Here is a 24,219-nt window from a genome sequence, read left to right on the forward strand (position 1 = left end):
ATGCAAATTAGGCACGACATGGTAAAGTGACATACCTAAACGATCAGCTTGAATGACTCCTCAGAGCAATCCGTTTGTGTTTCTTCCTTCCTCACTCAAGTTTACTTACTAAATACAATTATTCCCTTTTACCGTTTGATGTGCTAAAATGAAATAAAAACTTGGTTTCATCTTATCCTGTCCTATACAAAGTCTCCATCCATCCATCCATTTGCTATAACGCTTATCCTACAGGGTCGCAGGGAACCTGGAGCCCATCACAGGGAGCATGGGGCACAAGTCGGGGTACACCCTGGATGGGGTGCCAATCCATCACAGTGCACAATCACATAAACATTCACACACACACACACTACGGACACTTTGAACATGCCAATCAGCCTGATATGCCCATGCATGTCTTTGGACTGGGGGAGGAAACTGGAGAAAACCGCCGCAGCACGGGGAGAACATGCGGACACACAGGCCATGGCGGGAATTGAACCACCAACCCTACAGGTGTGAGGCGAACGTGCTAACCATTAAACCACCTATACAAAGTCTCATTAAATGCATATAGAGACATTACAAAGAAAGATAAAGCTCGGAAGAAAAAAGCAGAGCTCATTAGTGCCTCTGCAGAGTGTACATTGCTAGTACAGTTTGCATGCTGTGACAGGCAGGTGACAAATCACAGGTGACACTGTTGTAGTTTGTCTCTTGTGGGCATGTAGTGACAGTTACTGTTGATGCTTGTGGACATGCACTGTTCAGCATTTTTTAAAATTTTATTTCCAATGCGAAATGGTAAACACAAATGCATAATGCACCAATCAGTGTGAAATTTGGTTATTTGATTTGAATGTTACATTCTAGGATTCAATACAATTTTATTTGTATAGCGCTTTTTACAATGGTCATATTGTCCTTGTTTTTTTTTTTTTTTACAACGCCTGCTGTCACCTAATCAATGTTAGTATGAAGCCTAGAATGTAACATGCAAATGCAATATTTCATTTGTGTTTAACATTTTGCATTGGAAATAAAATTAACAAATGCTGAACAGTGCATGTCCACAAGCAACAACAGTAACTGTCACCTGTTTGTCACCTGCTAGAGAAAATGTAGGGTGAAAAGCCCACAAATTAACAGCAAACTGTTAATTCTGTTAAAGTGTAAACAGAAATTTATACGCGAATCAAAGTAAACACAATGGGAGAATCTAAACATTTAATAATTTCCCTCAAAGACAAAGGACAACATAGTACTTTTTGGACACAATTATACATGGACACTCTAAACCTCTTACACACTCCGAACCAATAGCATCCTACACTAAACTACCTTGCCTTATATGCAAGATAGAAAGAAGCTATTAAATATGTCTCTTTAAATACAGTAAATGAGCTAGAATATACACAGGACAACACAGGACACAAAGAGGCCCTGCACTGGGACTAGCAGCGTGTCTGATTAGTGTGCACCTTGCTTCATAGTAGGAAAAGGGAGACGCTAAGAAAGCTTGAGCTCTCAAGCACAGGAAGGAAAGCAGATGTTCCGTCATGTTTTATTAATCTGCTCTCTGTGCAACTTACTCCCATAGAGACAGGGAGAGAAACAAACAAAACAACATGAAGAAAAAAAAAATTAGAAAAAAGAGCAAAGGACTGCAACACTTGGCAACAGGCAACTGTTCCTTGTTCAAGTGGATCAGTTGAAACTTTAGCCAGCTGTGCCCTAAGCTATACGCTCTAATTTGTTAAAACATATGTCAGCCACATCAAACCTGTGACACTATGTGAGTATGAGTTGTAGTATTTTACTCTAAAATAGATATTTTGGAAAGGTAAATACACAAAAACAAACTGAATTTGAACTTAAGGCAATACTGAATATTAATATACACTCTATGGCCAGAAGTATGTGGACATCTGACCATCACACTCATATTTACGTCTTCTCCAAACTGTTGCCACAAAGTTGGAAGCACACACGTGTATAAGATGTCTTTGGATGCTATAGCTTGAAGAATTTCCTTCACTGGAACTAAGGGGCTCAAACACGTTCCAGCATGACAATGTGCGCAAAGCGAGGTCCATAAAGACATGGTTTGCCAAAGACTGATGTGGAAAAACTTGAGTGTCCTGCACAGAGCCCTGACCTCAACCCCACTGAACACTTTTGGGATGAACTGGAATTCCAACTATGCCTCAGGCATCCTCAATGCCTGATCTCACTATTGCTTTTGAGGCTGAATCCACAAAACCCCACATCCACCTTCCAATATCTAGTGTGAAGCCTTTTCAAAAGACTGAAGGCTGTTTTAACAGCAAAAGAGAGTCCAACTTTGGAAAGGGATGTTCAACAAGCATAAATGGGTGTGATGAACAGATGTACACATACTTTTGGCCATATAGTGTACAACAACATATCATCATCCACACGTACTTTGCAGAATTTTTCACTGTTTTCTGTATAGTGTTTAAATAGTATATTTTATAGAAAGAGTGTGAAAATGTACACTGAGCATATAACCAGCATCTACAAGCATGCGAATACTGCATGCTTGATACCAAGCAGATACTTGCTTGGTAACACTTCAGTTCCTTGTGCAAAAAAAAATTTGGCCTGCTTCTTCTTCATTAAGACCTGCTGTATGCTACAGTGGAATTGACTGACTGGAACACATTTTGACTGACATGGAGAAAGTTTACCAGCACATCAGTAAGACAACTCTGAGACCTGACATGAAAATGTCATCCTACTGGAATTGACGGTGCCATGGGAGGAACACCTGGAGGAGGCCCATGAGTGAAAGAAATCAAGGTATGATGAGCTTATCTGCAACTGTCACGGAAAAGACCGTAAGGCAAAATGTATGCACACTCATGTTGGCTGGAAAAATTTGTGGGGGTAATCCTACTGCAGCAGCAGAGAATGCATCAAGATGGCGTTAGATGAAAAGAGCAAGTCCATGGGGAGCTGCAGCATAATGCCACTTGAACACAAGTCACGGTCTGATCAAACGTGGCTGGGTCACCTGGATAAGGATGTATGATGTTGCCTGATGTGATTCCCGGTCCTGATCCTGACATACTTCTTCTGGATCTTTCCGCCCCCCAGATCTGCCCGATTCACCCTAATACTTCCTCTGCTTGGAGATTCTGCACTTGCAACTCACGTTCCGCTGCTGTTAATTGTCCCATATGGGTACCCTAAAGCTTGCTTTAGATACCCCTTCTTCAGTGGATAGTGTAGTCTATAAGAACTGCTGTTGTAATCTTAAAGACTCTGATTCTCATACTGAAAATCCTTTTAACACAAATACTACTGTTTGACTTTATAGTATACAGTTGTAGACTACTGATTCATACTTATTCTCACTATCTGGTGTCAGGCAGAAGAGGTTCCCTTTTGAGTTTCCTCTCAAAGTGTCTTCCTCATTTTGTCTTAAAGAGCTGCTCAATGCCACTGTCACTACTGTTTTTCTCAATAGGGATCTTATTCTGCATCCAGATTTCAGTAAAGCTGCTCTGTGACAGTTGTTTTATTTACACTATACAAGTAAAACTACATTGAATTGAAAACCGTGAAACAACACTGATGATGTCTTCAAGAGTATACCAAGATGCATTTTTACATTGCATGTTCATTGTCAAAGTACTATTTAATGTATAATCAACGTAGACAGATTCCAGATTGCTAAATACAGGCAAATTTACAAAGACTGCAAAGTGCATGACTATCAACCCCAATATATTCTCAGTGGTGGCTTGGTGGTTAAGGCTCTGGGTTACTGATCAGAAGGTCGGGGGTACAAGCCCCAGCAAGGCCCTTAACCCTCTCTGCTCCAGGGGCGCCGTATCATGGCTGACCCTGCACTCTGACACCAACCTCCTAACATGCTGGGATATCCAAAGAAAAATTATTTCACTGTGCTGTAATGTATATGTATATTGACCTTTACAGACCACATCTCAACAGCTGCATGGTCCTGTAGGTCACAACATCAAGAAAATCAGACCCTACCTCAATGAACAGGCTACACAACTACTAGTCCAGGCTCTTGTTATCTCAAAACTGGAATACTGCAACTCACTACTCTAGGGCCTCCCAGCCAGCTCCGTCAAACCCCTTCAGATGATTCAGAATGCAGCAGCATGCCTCGTCTTCAACCAGCCCAAAAGAACCCATGTCACACCCCTCTTCATCTCCCTCCACTGGCTTCCTGTAGCCGCCCGCATCAAATTCAAGGCCTTGATGTTCACCTACAAGACCTTGTCTGGAACAGCACCCCCTACCTCTACACTCTCTTGAAGCCTTACGTTCCCGAATGCAATCTGTGATCAATCAACGACTGACGCTTAGTAGTACCTACTCAGCGTGGCTCAAGGTCCCTTTCCAGAACCTTCAAACTAACTGTTCCTCAGTGGTGGAATGAACTTCCAACTTCATTCCGGACTGCAGGATCTGTCACTATCTTCAAGAAACAACTAAATACCCACCTCTTCGTGAACATAAACTGACCGACAAACAAACAAACAAACAGACAAACAAACAAACAAACCTTACTCTGGCACTTACACCTCTACTCTGCGCACTTTGCTTCTTCTGGAACTCAATTAATAGATCTTGTATTGTAGCACTACTTGTATTGTTCTCTGCTTGATATATCACTTTGCTTGTATATTTCTCATTTGTAAGTCACTTTGGATAAAAGCATCTGCTAAATGAATAAATGTAAATGTAAATATGAGACCAATAAAGGCTCATTATCATTATATTTGGCTACCATTTCATTTTGAATAGAATCTTTCCTTTATTATTTTTTTCTATACTATTTAATTAAGTCTAAAAATATTTCTTGCAGCAATATAGGAAACGCAATAAAATGTGGTCAGTTTTACCAATTTACCAAACTTATGAACTTAAACTGCCAACGTAAGCCACCGAGCCTCAGAGGTTAAATTCAATATATGCCAGTTTGGCCCAGGCTCTGCTCTTCAAGTGGATCAATTCAAATGTTTCCCCACCACGCTTGGCCTGTGCTCTCTAAGTTGTGAGAGGGCGCAGCCTGTGGGAACCGAGGGCACAGAAATGCCACTGTGCCATTTAGAGAGGCCACGAGAATGCAGTGGCAGCATGCCAAACATCCCCACTCATTACTAACAGAATGTAGAAGAAGAGCTCAAAGCAAGCATTTTGGGAGACAATCTGTACCTACAAGAAGTATCCTGCCTGTGAGGACTGACTGCCCTCAAAAGTGCACTGCACCACTGCTGTAATACATTTCAAACTTTTCAAAGCACTAGTTGCAGCACAGTCTTTAAAAAGAAAAAAAAATATGACAGCAGTCTGAAGCATTATCAGCAATATCTTAGCTTGTAGCTTTAAGAACTAGATATTTAGAGGCTTATTTTCTTTCGGCAGTGATAGGTGATTGAATTGAAGATTAATATAGGGGGGAAAAAAATCCTCACAAAGAACTGTCTACAATTTCTTCAAGGCATGCAGAACTATTGCTGAATCAGTAAGCTATTGCTTACAAATCCCAATACAGCAAAACTTTTGTCTGCACCCTGCATCCTATTGAAGAAAAGAACGACTGTGAATTTTTATTATGCCATGGACGTGGCGGTGACCACTGACCACCATGACAACACAGCATATTTTGCAAATACACCCCTCAGAAGTACCCCCCTATAACATCATGAGGATGTAATGAAATGTTGTACCATTGCAGAGCTTTGATTCATGAAGACGACTGTTTTTATCAGCACAATTATCACTATATCATTCATCAGCACGCTTTTCCACTGATTAATTCATGATGGCTCTCAAGTGCTGTGTGCCATGCATCTTTGTATATTTTTGTCTGCTGTAGGTGTGTGAAACCTGCTAAAATAATGATAATGGCAAGGTGTCAGCGATGTGAGAGAGAGGTGGGTTGCCAGGTATTGAGTCAGATATCAAAATGTCACATTCTAAAAATATATCGGAGAACTACAGGGATGAGTTTCCTTCATAGTAAATTCATACATATACAATAGTCTGCATAAAAGTGTAATCACAAGTAAAATAGATCTGTGTACTGGTATAGCTGTGTAGTTGTACCAGAATTCAGTGTACCACATCAACATGTGATCCCAAAGACTACGTGCAAGAGCAGATATGAAAGGTTTCACTTGAAAACATCATTGAAACTGGCAGAGAAAAACTGAATATTTGGTTTAGAGGTGAATAAGGTAATTAGATGATTCATGGATTTGAGAAGCATAACGGCTGTAATGATTTTACAGAGAAAACACACACACACACACCACTCCATTCACTTCAACTTTAAACATAAATAATATCAGTATGTCTGATGAACAACATTATTAAGGTCTGAACTACACGGATAAAGACTGCTGAGAGTATCGATCTTCCTTTATGAAAACCCCCCCAAAAACAAACAAACAAGCAAACAAACAAAAAGTCTGAGCAAACAAACAAAAAAAACCCAAGCAATTTGCTGACACTTCTCTACGTGCGATATTTCCTGATGATAGCTGGAATTCTTATAGTTTTCGTCTTTATGAGGAAATCTGCATGTGTTGAAACTCACAGATGAGGTGTCAGCACAACAAATGCTTTGCAGATTAATTATGATGAAAATAAAAGCGGCCCCTCCTCATGATATCCTCTTAGTGCAGGTGTGCCAGGGACTTTTTAATTATTGTGCTCAGATGTTTGGATACCACTGTTCTGGTGCAAATTAAAGTGTCTGTTTACATTGCTGTTCCCTTTTCTGACTTGATTTTACACTTCAAAAGGCATCTGCTGTCAAACACATTATGACTGAAGACTTCATTTTGATTGAAGACCAGTCAGAAGGTATTGTCTAGATAAATTTGTGTTTGAGCCATTCTAAGATTTTAAAAATTTAATTTACACATTGTTAATACCTGTTAATAGGGTGTCTTAAATACTTAAGATTGCTTTAATTAATGTTTGTGGAGAAGTTTAATGTTAAATATATAAGCATTTATGTATGTATATAGTAGTTCAAAAGCATGTGATTTGGCAACATGATCTGTGACAACAGCAGGATGGTCAGGCTAGGAGCAAAAGGGTTTTCTGACAGAGTGCTGATCAAATGAATGAATGTAAATTCTGTTTCTGTATCATTTACTAAAGTTTTCACTAAAGATTGTTATCTTTTCAGCAATTTACAGAATTTACAGTTCTTGGATCCTGCACCATCAAAAAGTCTATGACCGGTTAGAAAGAATGTCAGTACAATTTGTATTCTATATGGTACAAACAATATAACTGACTAATTACACTTATATGTGCTTGTTGAACATCCCATTTATAGCTTTAGTCCCCCTTTTCTGTTAAAATAACATACACTCTTCTGAGACAATTTCCATTAGATTTTAGATCGTGGCTGTGGGGATTTGTACTCATTTGGGCACAAGAAAGAGGTCAGGCATTGATGTCGGGCACGAAAGCCCGGGGTGGAGTCAGAATTCCAGTTCATCCCAAAGGTGTTAAGTGGGATTGAGATCAAGGTTCTCTGCAGGCCACTCAAATTCTTCCATGCCAACCTTTGCAAACCATTTCTTCCTGGTCCTCGCTTTGTGCCCAGGGGCATTGTCATACTGGAAAATGCTTGGGTCCTTCAGTTCCAGTAAAGGGGAATTCAATTACATGTTTCAAACTTTGGGCAACAGTTTTGGGAAGGCTCGCATAAGTCCCAATTGTTTACCTTAATGATGTTTCTCTACAATTAGGAACTTCTAACTAAGGGATACTACTCAAGTGACAAAACATTTGTTCCCTAATTCCCTAGTTTTTGAAGAGTGCAGTGCTCCAGCACTGTAGAAATCCAGCATGCAAGGACTTCATAAAAATAACACCACAAGGTACATTTCTGGAATGAATTCTATGCCTGGAAATGGGACTGAAAATCACTCAGATTTTAGTGTGGCAAGAGACACCATGCAGTTTCTTTTCATATGCGGGACTGTAAATTAATACAACCACCAGCTACTCTTTCGCGCTCAGACAGGCTAAGCATTTGCGCTGCATTTACAGGATTCATTTGCTGTCCAACAGTGACAGAGAAAAATATTTCTAGCACTGTGCAACATTATCTGTAGAGTGACTGACACACATATTTAAGAAATGTAGATTCTGCAATGGGATAAAACAGCCCTCAGTCCCTAGTAAGTTGAACAGAATTTAGAGCAGAGCACGAAGATGAAAAATTATTCGATAGTATTGGATATAAGAATCACTCACTCCCAAGCAAGAAAACAAGCAAGGAGAATGCTTGGACTGTGTGTGTATTTATTTTATGAGGTGATCTTAACTAATTTCTTTTGAACTTGACTTCAGTTCTTCTGAATATTTGGGAGTACATGTAACGATTGATAATATTATTCACGTGATTATGTGGTAGGCTATGTTTTTCACATGGAGCAATGGTTCACAATGTGGGTCCATGATGCACAGCATTTTGTTACAATGGTGGAAAACATCAAAGCTATTATACTTATTTTTGAGTTCTAATAGTTGTTAGTAAGGAGGCATCAATACTGGTATTGATTGGGTATAGGGTATCAGGTACCGGTCTGATACCATCTTACCATCATAAGAAATGCTCCAATACAAGTATCCAATACTACATGATGTGATATAAGCCTAGTGTACAAATTCATGTGTTTAATCCAAACTGAAATAACTCAAAAACAAACAGGCCTATAAATAATGTCATCTTAGAGCTAATGTACTCCGTCGGTGGACACTTTTAAAGTAGTACTGTACGGAATTTTGATAATGAATCTAATATTTAGTTATAGGATTATGATTCATCATAATAAATCTGTGCTGCAGGGGTCCGTGGAATTAATATTACACTTAAAGGGATCCCTGGCTGCCAAAAAAAAGTTGAGACACATAATACATGGAGGGGATTTGGGTTTGAACTCCTCCTAAAATATTTTCTGAGAATTCATAAAATGCTTTTTTTGTGGGTGGTAAGCTTAACACACATAGACAGCAGCTAGTTATATACAGTGCCCTCCACTAATATTGCCACCTTGGTAAATATGAGCAAAGAAGGATGTGAAAAACTGTCATTATTGTTTAACCTTTTGATCTTTTGTTTAAGAAAAATCACAGAAATACTCTGCTCTCATGGATATCAAACAACTGCAAACACAACACAGGTTTATCATTTTTTTTGGTTAAATATAGGTGCGTAACAATTATTGGCGCTTTGTGCTACCTCCCTTTGCCAAGAAAACAGTTCTGAGTCTTCTATAATGCCTGATGAGGTTGGAGAATACATGGCAAGGGATCTGAGACCATTCTTCCATACAGAATCTCTCCAGATCCTTCACATTTTGAGGTCCATGCTGGTGGACTCTCCTCTTCAGTTCACCCCACAGGTTTTCTATGGGTTTCAGGGGACTGGGATGGCCATGGCAGGACCTTGATTTTTTTTGTTGGTTTTTGATTATTGTCCTGCTGGAGAATCCAACCATGGCCCATTTTAAGCTTTCTGACGGAGGCACTCAGGTTTTCATTTAATATCTGTTGATATTTGAGCCCATGATGCCATGTATCCTAACAAAATGTATAGGTCCTCTTGTCAGAAAAACAGCCCCAAAACATTAAAGAACCATCACCATATTTAACCATGGACATGAGGTACTTTTCCATATAGTGAGTGTATATGAAAAGTGCAAAAGTCCTTGAAACACTGAGATAAAACTGTATAATTTATATATTGTTAAAACAGTATATGTAGTATTTTTCTGAGACACACTGCAGTTTTTTCATCTGTTCAACTGAAAAAGTTTAAATAATGATATCAAGCCATAGTCTGAACAATAGTGCAGAAGCCTATGCTTATCTATTTTTTTTTGTATAGAATGTGTGCTCAGATGCTTTAGTCATCTGCTACACTTCTTGTGGTAATTTCAGTTTAAAAGTAATGAGAAATAATTATAAGATATTTGGAAAAAAGAAAACTGCTGACATAACAGTAGGGTGCAAAGCAAACAACAATGAGAATAGAAACAGAATTGTCAGAACTTGTTGTGAAACCATCACCAAAAATAATTTCTGCAGAATTCCCTACTATGTAATTCAGTGAACATAGAAGCAGTGACTACATTTACATGCAGCAATTCTGAGTATGTATAATGAGATTCATTCTGAAAAGGAGCTGTTTCCATGCATATTAAGATATTACTACTTACATATTACTATTCCATTAAGATTTCTTGTTTACATGAAAAAATCCATTCTGAATGAAATAAATACCACATATTGACTGTTCACAGTCTCTCACTGTAACCTAGTTATATTTGGGGGAAAAAAAAAGAAAAAAAAAAAAAAGAAAAAAAGATAATGCCAACATGCCATGAATGTAAATAATGAGAGATTGAGTAAAAGGTAAAAAAAAAAAAAAAAAAAAAAAGGTGACTTGAATGGTTGAATTCTTTATTCTGATTGGTTTGTTAATTTTCTATGATGGCACAGTAGTTTTGGGTGTAATACAAATCACAGGTTTATATATACTATAAAATTATAGTATATTATAGTATAACTAAAATGTGTTCATTTTAAAAAGTTAACATTTCTGTAGTAACTTTAATAAAAATAGGTATAGTTAATAATAATAACAACATGATGCCAACAGAGTCAACAGGGATGTATTCGCCACAAACAAGCCTAACACTTCTTGTTACTAATTTGCATGCCAGAAATACCCTTAAACTATATGTCAAACAGGAAGGAAGCTAAAATCTCGAAGCTAGATTGAAGGAAAACTATTTCAGACATTTGATTTTGCTGTGACATTGATCCTGTTTGGATTAATTCCAATATCAAATCAGTTCATCTGCTGGTTAAAGTGATATTTCCATATACTGTAAATCCTACAAACATTCAACCACTCATTCTTGAGATATTGTACTAAGTATAATCTTGATTCCCAGACTGATGCATGAACAGACGGACACATAGATGGACTGATGGCAAAAATCCTAGCTAGCCAAAAAAAACAGGCCCAAAAGGCATCTGTTGTTAAAAAGGATAAGCCAACATGAAGATCAGAGAGCTGTCTATGCGAGAAAAGTAAGCCATTTTGAAGCTGAGAAAAGATGGAAAATCAATCAGAGGCACTGCAAAAGCATTGGGCATAGCCTATACAACAATTTGGAATTTCCTGAAGAAAAAAAAAAAAGAAACCACTGGAGTACTGAGCAACAGACATAGAATTGGTTGGCCAAGGAAAATATCATCAGCTGATGACAGAAACATTGTGAGAACTGTGAAGAAAACACCAAAACAAGAGTCAGTAACAACAACTTCCACAGGGCAGGGGTAAAGATACCACAATCCAACTTTTGAAGAAGACTTTGAGAGCAGAAATATAGAGGCCATACCATATGATGCAATTCACTCATCAGCATTAAGAATCGGAAAGCCAGATAGGAATTCACAAAGAAATACAGAAATGAGCTACAACAGTTCTGGAACCAAGATTAACCTCTATCAAAGAGATGGAAAGGCCAAAGTGTGGACAAAGAAAGAATCTGCTTATGGTCCAAAACATACAAGCTCATCTGTGAAACATGGTGGAGGTAGTGTCATGGCTTAGGCTTGCATGGCTGCTTCTGGAACAGGATCACTAATCTTTATTGATGATTTAACTCTTGATGGTAGCAGCAGAATGAATTCAGAAGTTTACAGGAACACTTTGTCTGCCAATTTAGAGATAAATGCATCCAAATGAATCGGGAGGGACTTTATTATGCAGCAAGATAATGATCCAAAACACACTGCTGACTCAACAAAGAACTTTATCAGTGGAAATAAGTGAAAGGTTTTAGACTGGCCAAGTCAGTCACCAGACCTTAACCCAATTGAGCATGCATTTCACCTCCTGAAGAGGAGACTGAAGGGAGAAGCCACCCTGAAACAAACAACAACTGAAAGAGGCTGAGGTAAAAGCCTGGAAAAGCATCACAAAAGAAGAAACCAACAAGGTTGATGCAGTTATTGCAAGCAAGGAATATGCAACCAAATATTAAGTGTTATTTACTTTAATTTACTTCAAGACTTATATGTTCCTATACTTTTGCTTGCCTAAAAATTGAGTGGTCTGATACAAAAGTTCTATGTTTTATGTTGTTTAACACATCTATATCCATCCTTTAATCTCAAACCCAAAAGTCTTCAGTGTATAGCACACACAAATGAATTGGCCTTGCTGTTCCAATAGTTTTCAAAGGGACCGTAAAATTCAGAAAACAATTATAAAACATGTACCGCTAAAATTCTTAGAGCCAGGAAAGGAAAAAAAAAAAAACAAACAAACAAAAAAAAAACATGATCAAAATTGTTCTATGCACAATAAAAACATTATTTTAAAAAAGGAGGATTGTGATTCTCTGGGTGAGAGACGGAGCGAGGGATAATTTTTTCCATTAGCTAAACACACTGAAGGACTTACAGGTCAAGATACTGCCTTAGTCAACTTAATAGAAAAGCCAGAGGTTGCAGGGATATATAAACACGAGCGTGTAATGACTAATGAGTGTGTGAGTGGCTCTGGTAGCACAGAGTAGCATTGTAAATTATTCAAAGGACATAATGCCACTACTCTCCATCCCTTTCTGGATAGTACAAGGAGAGAGAGTGAAATGCAGTTGGTCACCTGGTTAAAAGGGCAAAAGGTCAAACTTTTAATGAAGTGAGAGAAAATGTCGAGGGCAGGAGGTGAGAAGAACTGCGTTGTCTTGGCATCACAGTGTGTGTGTGTATGTATGTATGAATGTATGTGGTGTGTGTCTGAGTATTTGGGAGTGCGCATGTCACACACTCTCCCTGTGGTTGTTTAGTCCTATTAGACCTACAAGTAAAACAATTAATAACTGTAATAACATGCTCTAATAATTTCCAATACAGAATTTTTCCCCCTCTATGTAGAATTCAGAGACAGCAACCTTTGTCAAATTGCACACACTTATCGGTGTCGACATGGTAAAATAATTTCTGAGCTCACAGGGTCATGCTGTATTAAGGGTTAAGTGAGCATAGCGAGGAGTTAATGCCAAAACTGTGCACATCGGTGTTCAGATCTCAGACAGAACTACAGACTTAAACGCTGAGTCTCAGTTACACAGGATTCTGACTTTGAAAGCATTTCAGTCATGCCGAAATGCTTCATGCTTTGGGCTGTAAATAAACTGAGAAAACAATGTAATGCTATTAAATGTTAAGTACATAATTGTGACACTATTAATTGATAATATAATTTCTGTAACGTCAGAACAGTACATCGGAAGAGACAGCACCTTAAAGAGAAATGTAAGGACTAAATTTATTATGGATAAAATTATGAACAACACTTAACGTGAGTTGTAAGTGTAGCAAATGAATACACGCTCAGCAAATCAGGGGTGAGAGAGAGAGAGAGAGAGAGAGAGAGAGAGAGAGAGAGAGAGAGAGACCGACCAATATTATACAGTGAAAACAAAAAACAATTCATGACTGATGGGAGTTTTACTTTAATATGATTAAATAATAATATTATTCAATAAATATTATTATTTTATATTTTATTTTCATTTTGGAATTTGTATATGGGGGGCACAGTTTGCCCCTCATCATGTTTGCCTTGCACCTCCAGGGTTGTGGGTTCCATTCCCACATCCACCCTGTGTGTGCAGAGTTTGTATGTTCTCCCTGTGCTTCAGGGGTTTTCTCCGGGTACTCCAGTTTCCTCCCCCAGTCCAAAGACATGCGTTGTAGGCTGACTGGCATCTCTAAAATTGCCCATAGTGTGTGAATGGGTGTGTGGCTGTATCCTGTGATTGGTTGGCACCCCGTCCAGGGTATCCCCTGCATTGTGCTTCGTATCCCCTGAGATAGGCTCTAGGCTCTCCACAACCCTTTGTAGGATAAGCGGTACAGAAAATGGATGGATGTATGGAATTAGCTAGAGATATGATAGTTGGCTAGAGACTAACAGGAGGTGTTGGTTTCTTTGTCTATATTTTTCTACTTGAAACTCGGTTAAATTGTTATTCCAGGCATCTGCTCACCCTCTGCATTGATATTTTTAACTGACCTTGTTCTTTTTCTCTTCAGCGCTGTGTTTTTTTTTTTGTTTTTTTTTGGCAGGCTGGAGAACAAAACAAACGAAAAAACACAGATCCTGTAAAAAAAAAAAAAAAAGAAAAAAAAGTGCCCACAACGTGAGAGACCAAGATTTCTGTTCAGCAGAGCAACCGTTTTGTCTTCCACCAGAGCTTAGATTTTAGCCCACCAGATAAAACGATAAGCTCCGGTAGGTTGTGTGCTGTTTATGATTCCTCAGAATAAGCACAGTCACATCACAGCTTTCAGACATAATCCGAGTTGGGCGACTAACACTAGCAAAATGGAAATCTCTTTTTGAAAAGTTTTGCTCTTTTATATTGTATTCAGTAAATATAAGATATTATACAATTGAGTTAGGTTATTCTCATAACATAGGTGGCAGATAGTTATAGCCACATCACAAAATTCACAGTACTCTCATGGTAAATACCAGTATATGCATCATTACTGTTTAGGCATACTCTAAATTGTGCATTATGTGACTTGAGACGCAGCCTTGCACTCCCTCTGAATGTGTTTTTTAATGAGTGGACACTCTCAGCTGTGAAATTAATGCATGTGGTGGAACAATCCACGTTATGAAATGTTTTTCCACAACATTTTTCTACCCGAGAGAGCTAAATTCCTAAATCCTACATCCCATAGCTTTAATGATCATTTATACTGGTAGGTGTACTGTAAAACTCTTGGATATGAGCATTGGTTCATATTGGTGTGCATGTGTGTGTGTGTGTGAGAATGGGTGAATGAGAAACAGTGTAAAGCACTTTGTAACCGCTAAGGTTAAAAGGCACTATATAAGTGCAGACCATTTACCACTTAACATTATTATACTTGGTGTTAACTGTTTGGATGTATTCGGCCATTTTTAAATATATACAGTAATAACAATTCAAGGCAGGGCTTGACAGACTGAGAGAGTGATGGGGCTTGTGAATGGTGAACTCAGACCTTCTTGTGCCATGAGTTCAGACATTATTAAACATATAAATCTCAATTTCGTTTGCACCAAAACACATTTGAATATTTGAACGAAATAAATAACTTTTCAGCTGAAAGCGCCTTCTTCTGAGCATGTCAACATAACTTTCTAGACAACATTAATGAAATATTCAAGTGTATTTCAACTTACTTGGACATGGCTTGGGCTGAGTGCTGCCATGGGAACAGGACGCTGCCAACAGCAGCACGGTAGCTGTAAACTCCCAGCAGGCCAAGCGCCAGGGCGATCTTAGACACCAGCGAACAGTGCCGCTGGACCAGCAGGAAAATCAGCAGCAGAGAGAGAACAGACAGCAGAGACAGGAACACCTTATGATCTCCACTGTGGACACACATACACACACGCAATTACATTTCAATGGTACAATCTCTGTACATTTTACATCAAGAAGACCCTGTAGGGAAAAATGTGTGCATGCACGCACACACACACACACACACACACACCTAACCAGACACACCTATTCACCGAGCCACTCACCAGCACATCCACCCACACACCTATGCACAAACACTGACGTACATAAACCCCCAACACACATGCAACCATGTACACACACAGACACGTATACGTAACCACGTACACACACACACACACACACGTAACCATGTACACACATACACATATATACGTAACCAAGTACACATACACACAAACATAAATGCACCCATGTGTACACACACACGCACCCATGTGTACACACACACGCACACCGACACATAACCATGTACACACACACACCCACACGTAACCATGTACACACACACACACACACACACACACACACACACACACATAAATGCTGCCGTGTGTACACACACACACACACGCACACTTAATCATGTACACACACACACACACACACACACACACACACACACACACACACACGCAAATGCATACAAATGTACACATGCAGACACCTGGACATTCACCAACACACAAATACACACACACAGAACACACCCACACATGCATACACATTCAGGCACATATATTTACATATGCACACACCTTGGACATTCACCAACACACACAAACACACGTATACACTTATTTGCCGGTAAGAACATTGGACTCTTTCCTTAGAAAATGTCAGAGGCTCTTTCTGTCTAAAAGTTATGTTTTTTTGAGTCTCCATGGATTCAGCAATAAAGCCGGTGCCTGACTTGACGTGCATGGTACATAAAACAAGAGTGTAATAAATCTCTAATAAAAGCTGAAAACTGAGGTAACTTATATTTCCTGGTCTCTTTTTTTCTGTTTTTCATTAAATTTGTTGCTTGCTAGCAACTTTAATATCTCTATATATGTATTCTTAGCATTTAAAGTTTAGCGGAATGTGAAACAATTCCACAGAATTGTTCTGAGACAAAAAAAAAAAAAAAAGGAAACACATCGTGACCTCATATCCTACTAAAGCACATGTAAGTAAACCAAATTCATACAGTATCTAAAATGGAACAATCTAATAATGGTATTAGCATAATAATTATAACAGCTAAAGCACTAAGTAAGCTGATACAGTGACATGAAATTCCTTAAACTGGCCATCACCTTTAAAACATTCTGGCATATAACAGATATTTAATATGCTATTTGGCATATTGTGTAGTTTTATGTAGAGCAGAATTACATCTCTCAGCCTCAGTGATTAAGCAGAATTCAAAATTCTGAACTGTTGTCATGTGTAATTCCATCAGAGTTCATCAAGCATGAATTACACAAATTGTAAATCCTTGTCACAATTAATCCTGTACTATTTGTACCAGCATTTATGGTTTATTAATGGTTGCAAGGTAATGTGTGGTTAAAGATAACAAAAAAAAAAAAAGAACAATTCTCTTAAATAATGGCAAATGAAGAAGCAAAGAAGCAAAAGATAAAAAGTATTGCTTTTTCACTGTCTCCCCAATAAATAAACCAAACATATCAAATAGTAGTCAAGTGCTACATGACAAGGGTATATTAACAAGTTAGAGATTTGTGTGCCGATGGTGTGTTTGATAGCTTTGCCAATCTGGCATCCACTTATGATGTCCCTGTGACGCATTTTTTTCGGTATTTTCAAATTCGGAAATTCGTTCCTAGATGTTTTCCTGATTTCCCCTCTGCGCCTCCTGAACAGGCTTGGGAAAGCTTGTTTTCAAACAATCCACATCAGAGAGGAATGATTTCTAGGATTTATGATTTTATTCTGGCGCTAGGTAGTGAGTCGAGCAACAAAATTAGGAATGCGTGGGGAACGGAGTTAGGAGTACAGATAAGTGAAGAGTGTTGGGAACGTGCTATAGGGAGGGTACAGTCTACCACTTCTTGTGCTCGTCTTGGACTTATACAGTTCAAAGTTTTAAACAGAGTCCATCTGTCCAAGTCGAGACTTTCTGTGATGTATCCGGACGTAGAGGACAAGTGTGATAAATGCCATGGCTCTCCCTGCCATCTTGGCCATATGTTTTTCTTCTGCCCTGATCTCCATGGTTTCTGGTCTGGTTTTTTTTACCATCATGTCCACTATTCTTAGGGTAGATTTAAAGCCTTTCCCATTGATTGCTGTATTTGGGATTCCTGATGACTCAGTCCCATTGAGTTCGATACAAATGGATGTTATTGCTTTCACATTCCTTATAGCAAGACGCTCCCTACTGTTGCATTGGAAGTCACTAAATAGCCATCTATCTCCCAGTGGCTAATGGACGTGATGTTTTTTCTAAAACTCGAGAAAATAAGGTATACAATGAAGGGTTGTACGGACAAGTTTTTTTTTTTTTTTTTTTTTAATAAATGGCATCCCTTTATCGTATACTTTATGGAGTTACAGACACTTCCCAGTTAAATTTTTGGGCCTGTTGTTGGGTCTTACAATATCTATATAACCAGCGATAGTTATTGGGTAGCCATGATGAGCCGAGGGGGCGGGTTTACTTTAAATTTTGTTTTCCTTTGTTAGTATAAAAAGAAAAAAAACCTGTGAATGTTTACTGCTGTGTGTTGCTCAATTTGTTTTTTACTGCTCAATGGAATATTTGGGAAAGGGAGGGGAGGAGAGAAGAAAAAAGGTGACGTTCAGCAGACATGTTTGGTAGACGTGTTCAGCAGAAATGTCCAGCAGAAATGTTTAGTTCAGCAGAAATGTCCAGCAGAAACGTCTAGTAGAAATGTTCAGCAGAAATGTCCAGCAGAAATGTTTAGTTCAGCAGAAATTTTCAGCAGAAATGTTTAGTTCAGCAGAAATGTTCAATAAAAATGAAACTGGAAAAGAAAAAAAAAGTGCTACAGGAAAGGATTTGAATTTGCCGAAGAAAAATTATGTATATTTATGAACGTGTAGCCTTTAGACTGAGGATTATAAGAGAGAGCTGAAAGCAGTAACACAGGATATCCACCAAATAAGAACACTGTGATTCTGTCCATATCCCATATACAACAGATGGCAGAAACAGGTTTTTTATTTATTTATTTATTTTTATTCTTTTAATGTCAACAGAATTGGAAGTTAAGCCAGGTTTTATGATTTCCAGCGCGATTTGGCAGACAAAAATTGGGGATTATAAAAAAATATTTGGTTGTGAGTTGAGAACGCATGCTACGTGCTCTTCGGCACATTCTGGCAGTGTCAGAAATTTCTGATTCAAATCTCCACGAATAAGATGACTCAAAGCTCAAAATGAATATTTGAAGATCAAAATGAAGTGATCATTTAAAATATTTGCTCATATTAATTAATATAACTTTACCAATCTGCATACCTTGACCCCCACAGTGAGTTGCAAAGTGATTACCCATATTAATGGACAGAAAAAATCTCTAGTACCTCAAGCACACTTTGAAAATGGGTCACTCCATGTTGTGTTCTTTTACCCAGCAACAAACGGCTCCGAACTCCACTTCTTTGCCTTTTAAAATGTGTGTTTTCTAGACATAATATTGATGCCTATTATAGCAAGGGCTTGTGTCTTTTCTACAAGACACTGACTGATGACATAAGCATAATGTAGTAATTTTCTTTAATGTCACTGGCATTCAATCTTTTTGGGTAAGAGTCGACCAGTTTGGCACATCTTGACAGCAATATTTTGCCATTCTTCCTTGCAAAAGCATACTAACGCTGTCAAATTGGCTGAGCATCTCCTGTGCACAGCCCTCTTCAGGTCAATCCACAGATTTTTGATTGCATTTAGGTCTGGACTCTGGCTGGGCCATTCCAAAACCTTGATCTTGTTCTTGTGAAGCCATTCCTTTATTGATTTCTAGATGTGCTTTGTTGTTGTCATGCTGAAAGGTGTTTTTTTTTTAGCAAAAGCCTTAAGGTTTTGCACCAAAATTGACTAGTATTTGGAGCTATTCATTGTTTCCCCTACTGTGATTTAAGCTCCTCTTCCAAATGAAGAAAAGTAGCCCCAAAGCATGATGCTCCCACCTCCATGCTTCGTGGGGATGATGGGTTTTTTTGTGCAAAACATATGTTTTGGTAATATGTTAAAAAAGTAAACTTTGGTCTCATCAAACCATAAGATTGGATGTACTTTTTGGTTGTTTGTTTCAATCTTCAGCCAGGTTTGGATGATTTATTTATTTATTTTTTAAAAAAAGGCTTCCATCTTGACTTGGCTTCCCTATAGTCCAGACATATAAATAATTCGAGAGATGTTGCTGTAGGCCTCTTGGCAGCCTCCCTGACTAGTTTTCTCCTCATCTTCTCATCAATTTTGTAGGGACGTCCTGTTCTTAGCAGTGTCACTGTTGTGCCACATTTTCTCCAGTTGTTTATTATTTTCTTTACAGTGTTCCATGGTATATCCAATGCCTTAGAATTTTTTTGTGACCACCCCTGATCAACAATAAGATCGCGTGCCAATTTTCCAATGTATTTGCGGCCCATCGCTTTTCCAGTTGGATGTTACCAAGAAGATGTCAGGAAAACCTATAGGAACAGCTGTACTTTATTTGGGGGTAATCAGTCACATTAATTGATGGCAAGTGTATACTAATTAGTATTTCACATGCGTTTGAATGTGATGAGGGTGATTCTGAACACATTCCCAATTATAAAAGGGTGTGCACACTTATGCAGGCTGGATATTGGAATTAAAAAAAAAAAACAAAAAAAACATTCCTGTTGTTTGTCACTTTATGTTTATATATTACAATTTCACAACAAAGGTGAAAAAGGTTCTGACATGGTTTAACTTAGTTTCATGTTTTTACCCCACAAAAACCTGCCATTTTAAAAGGTGTGTGTAGACTTTTTTTATATCGATTATATATATATGCATGTATTGTCATAAATTTATTTAAGGGATATGTACATTGTATGCCCAAAAGTACTCAGATTATCCATGGATAATATACAATGTATATACAGATAATATACAATGTTTATACAGCTTTTATATATATATATATATATATATATATATATATATATATATATATATATATATATATATATATATATATATATATATATATATATATATATATATACACACACACACATAATGATAAACTAGGATATTTGCTATGAATCTACAACTGAACAGAGATAATACAGAATATACAGTATAGAATAGAATTGCAGGATGTTTACAGACAGTAAAACATCAGTGGCCTAACGGTGTAATGTAGAGTTCAGCAGGGTAATGGTTGTGGGGAAGAAGCTGGCCCTGAGCCTGCTGGTTCTCGTACAAATGTTTGCATACCTCCTCCTGGAAGCAAGGAGGTTGATCAGTTTGTGACTGGGATGGGAGGAGTCCCTGATGATGTTATTAGGATCGTCTCCTACAATGTGTCAAGTAATAATCTTAAAAGACTGCTGAAAAAGCACAGTGTAAAACCTGCTTTAGCTCATTAACTTTATCATATCTAGCACCTGCCAACATTATTTAAACCATGTATTTTCAAAACCCTGAATAAGATTGAACTCTGAGCTCTCACCCGAGCTGAGACTCAAACCCAGATCACTGATTTTGAGCCTCAGCACTGTGCTATTCTACCACACATTAATTACGCTAACTTAATACCATAGTTATAGTTCCAGTCAGTGGCAACATCTCCATGAGATTTCATAATGGAACTGGTTTACGTTAATATTATGTGAATCGATCACGCTCACTCTACATAATTCAATCTAGTAATTAGAAACATGTTTAGATTAAATTAAGAATAAGCATTGAAATCACGTTTTGTTGAGTGAAATGTAATATTTTTATGCAAACTATACATAATATATATTTTAAAAAATCTGACCAGCCACATAATCCATTATTTTCGGTGTAGGGTGAAACAGGAAGGCCTCTAATCATAAATTATTTATTTAAATGTGTAGCCAATCCACATACCAGAAAGTTCTTGGAATGTGGGAGGAAACATACAAGGACACAGGAAGAACATGCAAAACTCCACACGGACAGCAGCTCAGGATCGAACCATGGAGCTGTGAGGCGGCAATGCTACCCACTGAGCCACCGTGGGCCATCTGTTTACCATTAATGCTTACTTAATGTAACCTGCTCCAAAAAATTGTCACTTTAATTATCTGACTGAGTAATTTCACGTTTAGATACAGTATCTTTCTGCTAGTTAGTGAGTCTAATGAGTTGCAGTTATCTTACTAGTTTACATCCAACTTCAAGATGCATCATCATTGGCGGATTTTCCACATCTTCAAACAGGGAAGACTCTAGAGATCACAGTGTCTCTGCTGGAAAAGACGAGTAGACATGTTTACAAGGCATGTATTAATGATTACATTTTTGGCCGGAGGGTTGCAGAAATGTATGACCTGACTAGGGGCACTTAATGTGTTTGAAATCATAGTAGCATGCACAGCTTTTTCATATACATGAGTGTGTGTGTGTATGTGTATGAGAAATGAGATTAATGTGCCTATTTAGCATGCTGGCTGTGTTCTATTCTCATCTAAGGTAATCATGTGTGGGGCATTGAGACTAAGACAAGTGTATTCAAGTGAGAAGGATATTGTTAAAATTGAGATGTAATTGGATATGAATACATCATTTGGAATGAACAGATAATGTGTTCTAAACATATACAAACACATATGAAATAGGATGTGTGCTATTTGTTGGAAGAATTTTACTTTCATATGGTCGGTCATGAAGCTTGCAGCACAAACAAAGACCATGTTTATTAACATGAATGTGTGGTGATCATTTGTAACTGAATGGTCAGGGTTATGGTGGTTTAAATTAGGCTACTGTTTATATTTTGGGAAACAGAACCAACTAAGTTTGTTAGAAATGATCATGGACAGGTACAAACAAACAAAAGTGCAAGCGAAAAAAAAAAAGACTTGAGTGATGTAGCTGAGGTTGAGGAACTGTCAGAGCTGGAATTCACTGTTCACTGTGGAACTTGTCTTATTTATACCCCTCTCATATCTACTGTCTGGTGTTACCTTTGTTATCAAGGTGTGTGGTGTCATCATGCCAAGATCTAAAGAGTTCTGTAAGGGCTTCAGAAAAATGTTTGTGGATGCCTATGAGTCTGGCAAAGGATTTAAAAAGATCTCCAAATGATTTAAATACACCATTCCACTGTAAGGAAAAATAATCTACAAATGTCTCCAAAAACCCCAAAATTTCATCACAGGATCGGCTAGTAAGTCTTGCAACTGTTGGTGTCAAAGTGCGTGCTTCTACAATCGGAAAGAGATTACACAAATTTTGACCTGCATGGGAGGCGTGCCAGGAAAAAGCCTTTGCAAGATTACAGTTGCCAATGAGCATATAGGCAAAGACCAGGCCTTTTGGAATAATTTGCTCTGGATGGACGAATCAAAGATATAGTTGTTTGGCCACAGTAACACCAGACATGTTTTGTGTGGATCAAAGACAACTTTTACGGAGAAGCACCTCATACCAGCTGTGAAGCATGGTGCTGGAAATGTTATGGTTGCTTCGCTGCTTCAGGGACTGGACAGCTTGCATTCATTGTTTCAACTATGTATTCTACATCATATCAAAGGGTGCTTGAAGATAATGTGAGGCCATCTCTCCAAAAGTTGCAATTGAAACAAAAGTGGACATTTCAACTGGATAATGATCCTAAGCACACTAGCAAATCCAGCAAGGAATGGCTCGAGAAGACCAAATGGAGGATTATGGAATGGCCTAGTCAAAGTCTGGATTTGGATCCCATTTAAATTTTCTGGGGGGGATTTGAAATGGGCCGTATATCTTGCAACTGAAAGAATATTGCATGGAAAATTATGCAAAATGCCTAAAAGTTATTTCTGTTAAAGGGGGCAATATCACATGTACTGATATTTCTGTTGAATAAATGAATGAAAAAGCTATTTTTCATTGTATTTTCATTTAATTTTGTTCAAGTACATCAACTTTATTAATAGGCACAGTTTCAAAGATGATCAAATGTTTGCTCATCCAAATATGTCAAAAAAAGCAAACAATTTCCATGGAGTGTACTTATTTTTGTTCAGCAGACTGTATATGCGAGTCAACAGATCACAGGCCAGGCGCAGAGTGTGTACATATACAGACCATGCCAGACAAAGAGGACCTTGATGTGATTCTCATGACCTTCTATCTCCTTCCACTGTTTTGAGCAGACAAGTTGGACAGAATTCTAACACTCTTGATGCTCAAGGAGAAAAAACAACTGCACACACTAATAAAATTGTTAGCATTCTTGTAGTAAGCAAGAAGTAGTCTGACAGGCCAATTGGCAGTAGAATCTGCAGTTCTGAGTCAAGTGTGAGGTGTCTCAGCCCAGTCTTGCCTAACATTTTGCCCTCCGTGTCTTGCAGACGAAACAAGAAACACACTGGCAGAGTGGATGACTCACTGCCCTCAAACCTCTGATGTGCACTTCATCTGCATGCACAGAGCTGCTTGTCATTATGCAGCAAATGACTGACCATGTTTCTGATGTAAAGCAGGTTACACAGAGAGATATACTGGGATCAGCAGTGAATGCAATACTGTGAAAAAAGTATTTATCTTCTGTTTTTGTGTCTCATGCTAAATAGTTTTAGATTGTCAAACAAAATACAACATAAAAAAGGAAACTTGAGTAAACACACA

General features: G+C 38.1%; 1 protein-coding gene across 1 annotated transcript in view; it reads right to left on the reverse strand.

The window, feature by feature from the left end:
* Nucleotides 1–24,219, reverse strand: part of pigg (phosphatidylinositol glycan anchor biosynthesis class G) — a 152,886-nt gene that overhangs the window by 18,684 nt on the left and 109,983 nt on the right. Inside the window, exon 10 of the mRNA XM_017474768.3 lies at nucleotides 15,281–15,472. Coding sequence (XP_017330257.2) covers nucleotides 15,281–15,472 — 192 coding nt within the window. The remainder of the gene's footprint in view (nucleotides 1–15,280; nucleotides 15,473–24,219) is intronic.

The sequence above is a fragment of the Ictalurus punctatus genome, chromosome 8 (assembly GCF_001660625.3).
Source record: "Ictalurus punctatus breed USDA103 chromosome 8, Coco_2.0, whole genome shotgun sequence".
Classification (NCBI taxonomy): domain Eukaryota; kingdom Metazoa; phylum Chordata; class Actinopteri; order Siluriformes; family Ictaluridae; genus Ictalurus; species Ictalurus punctatus.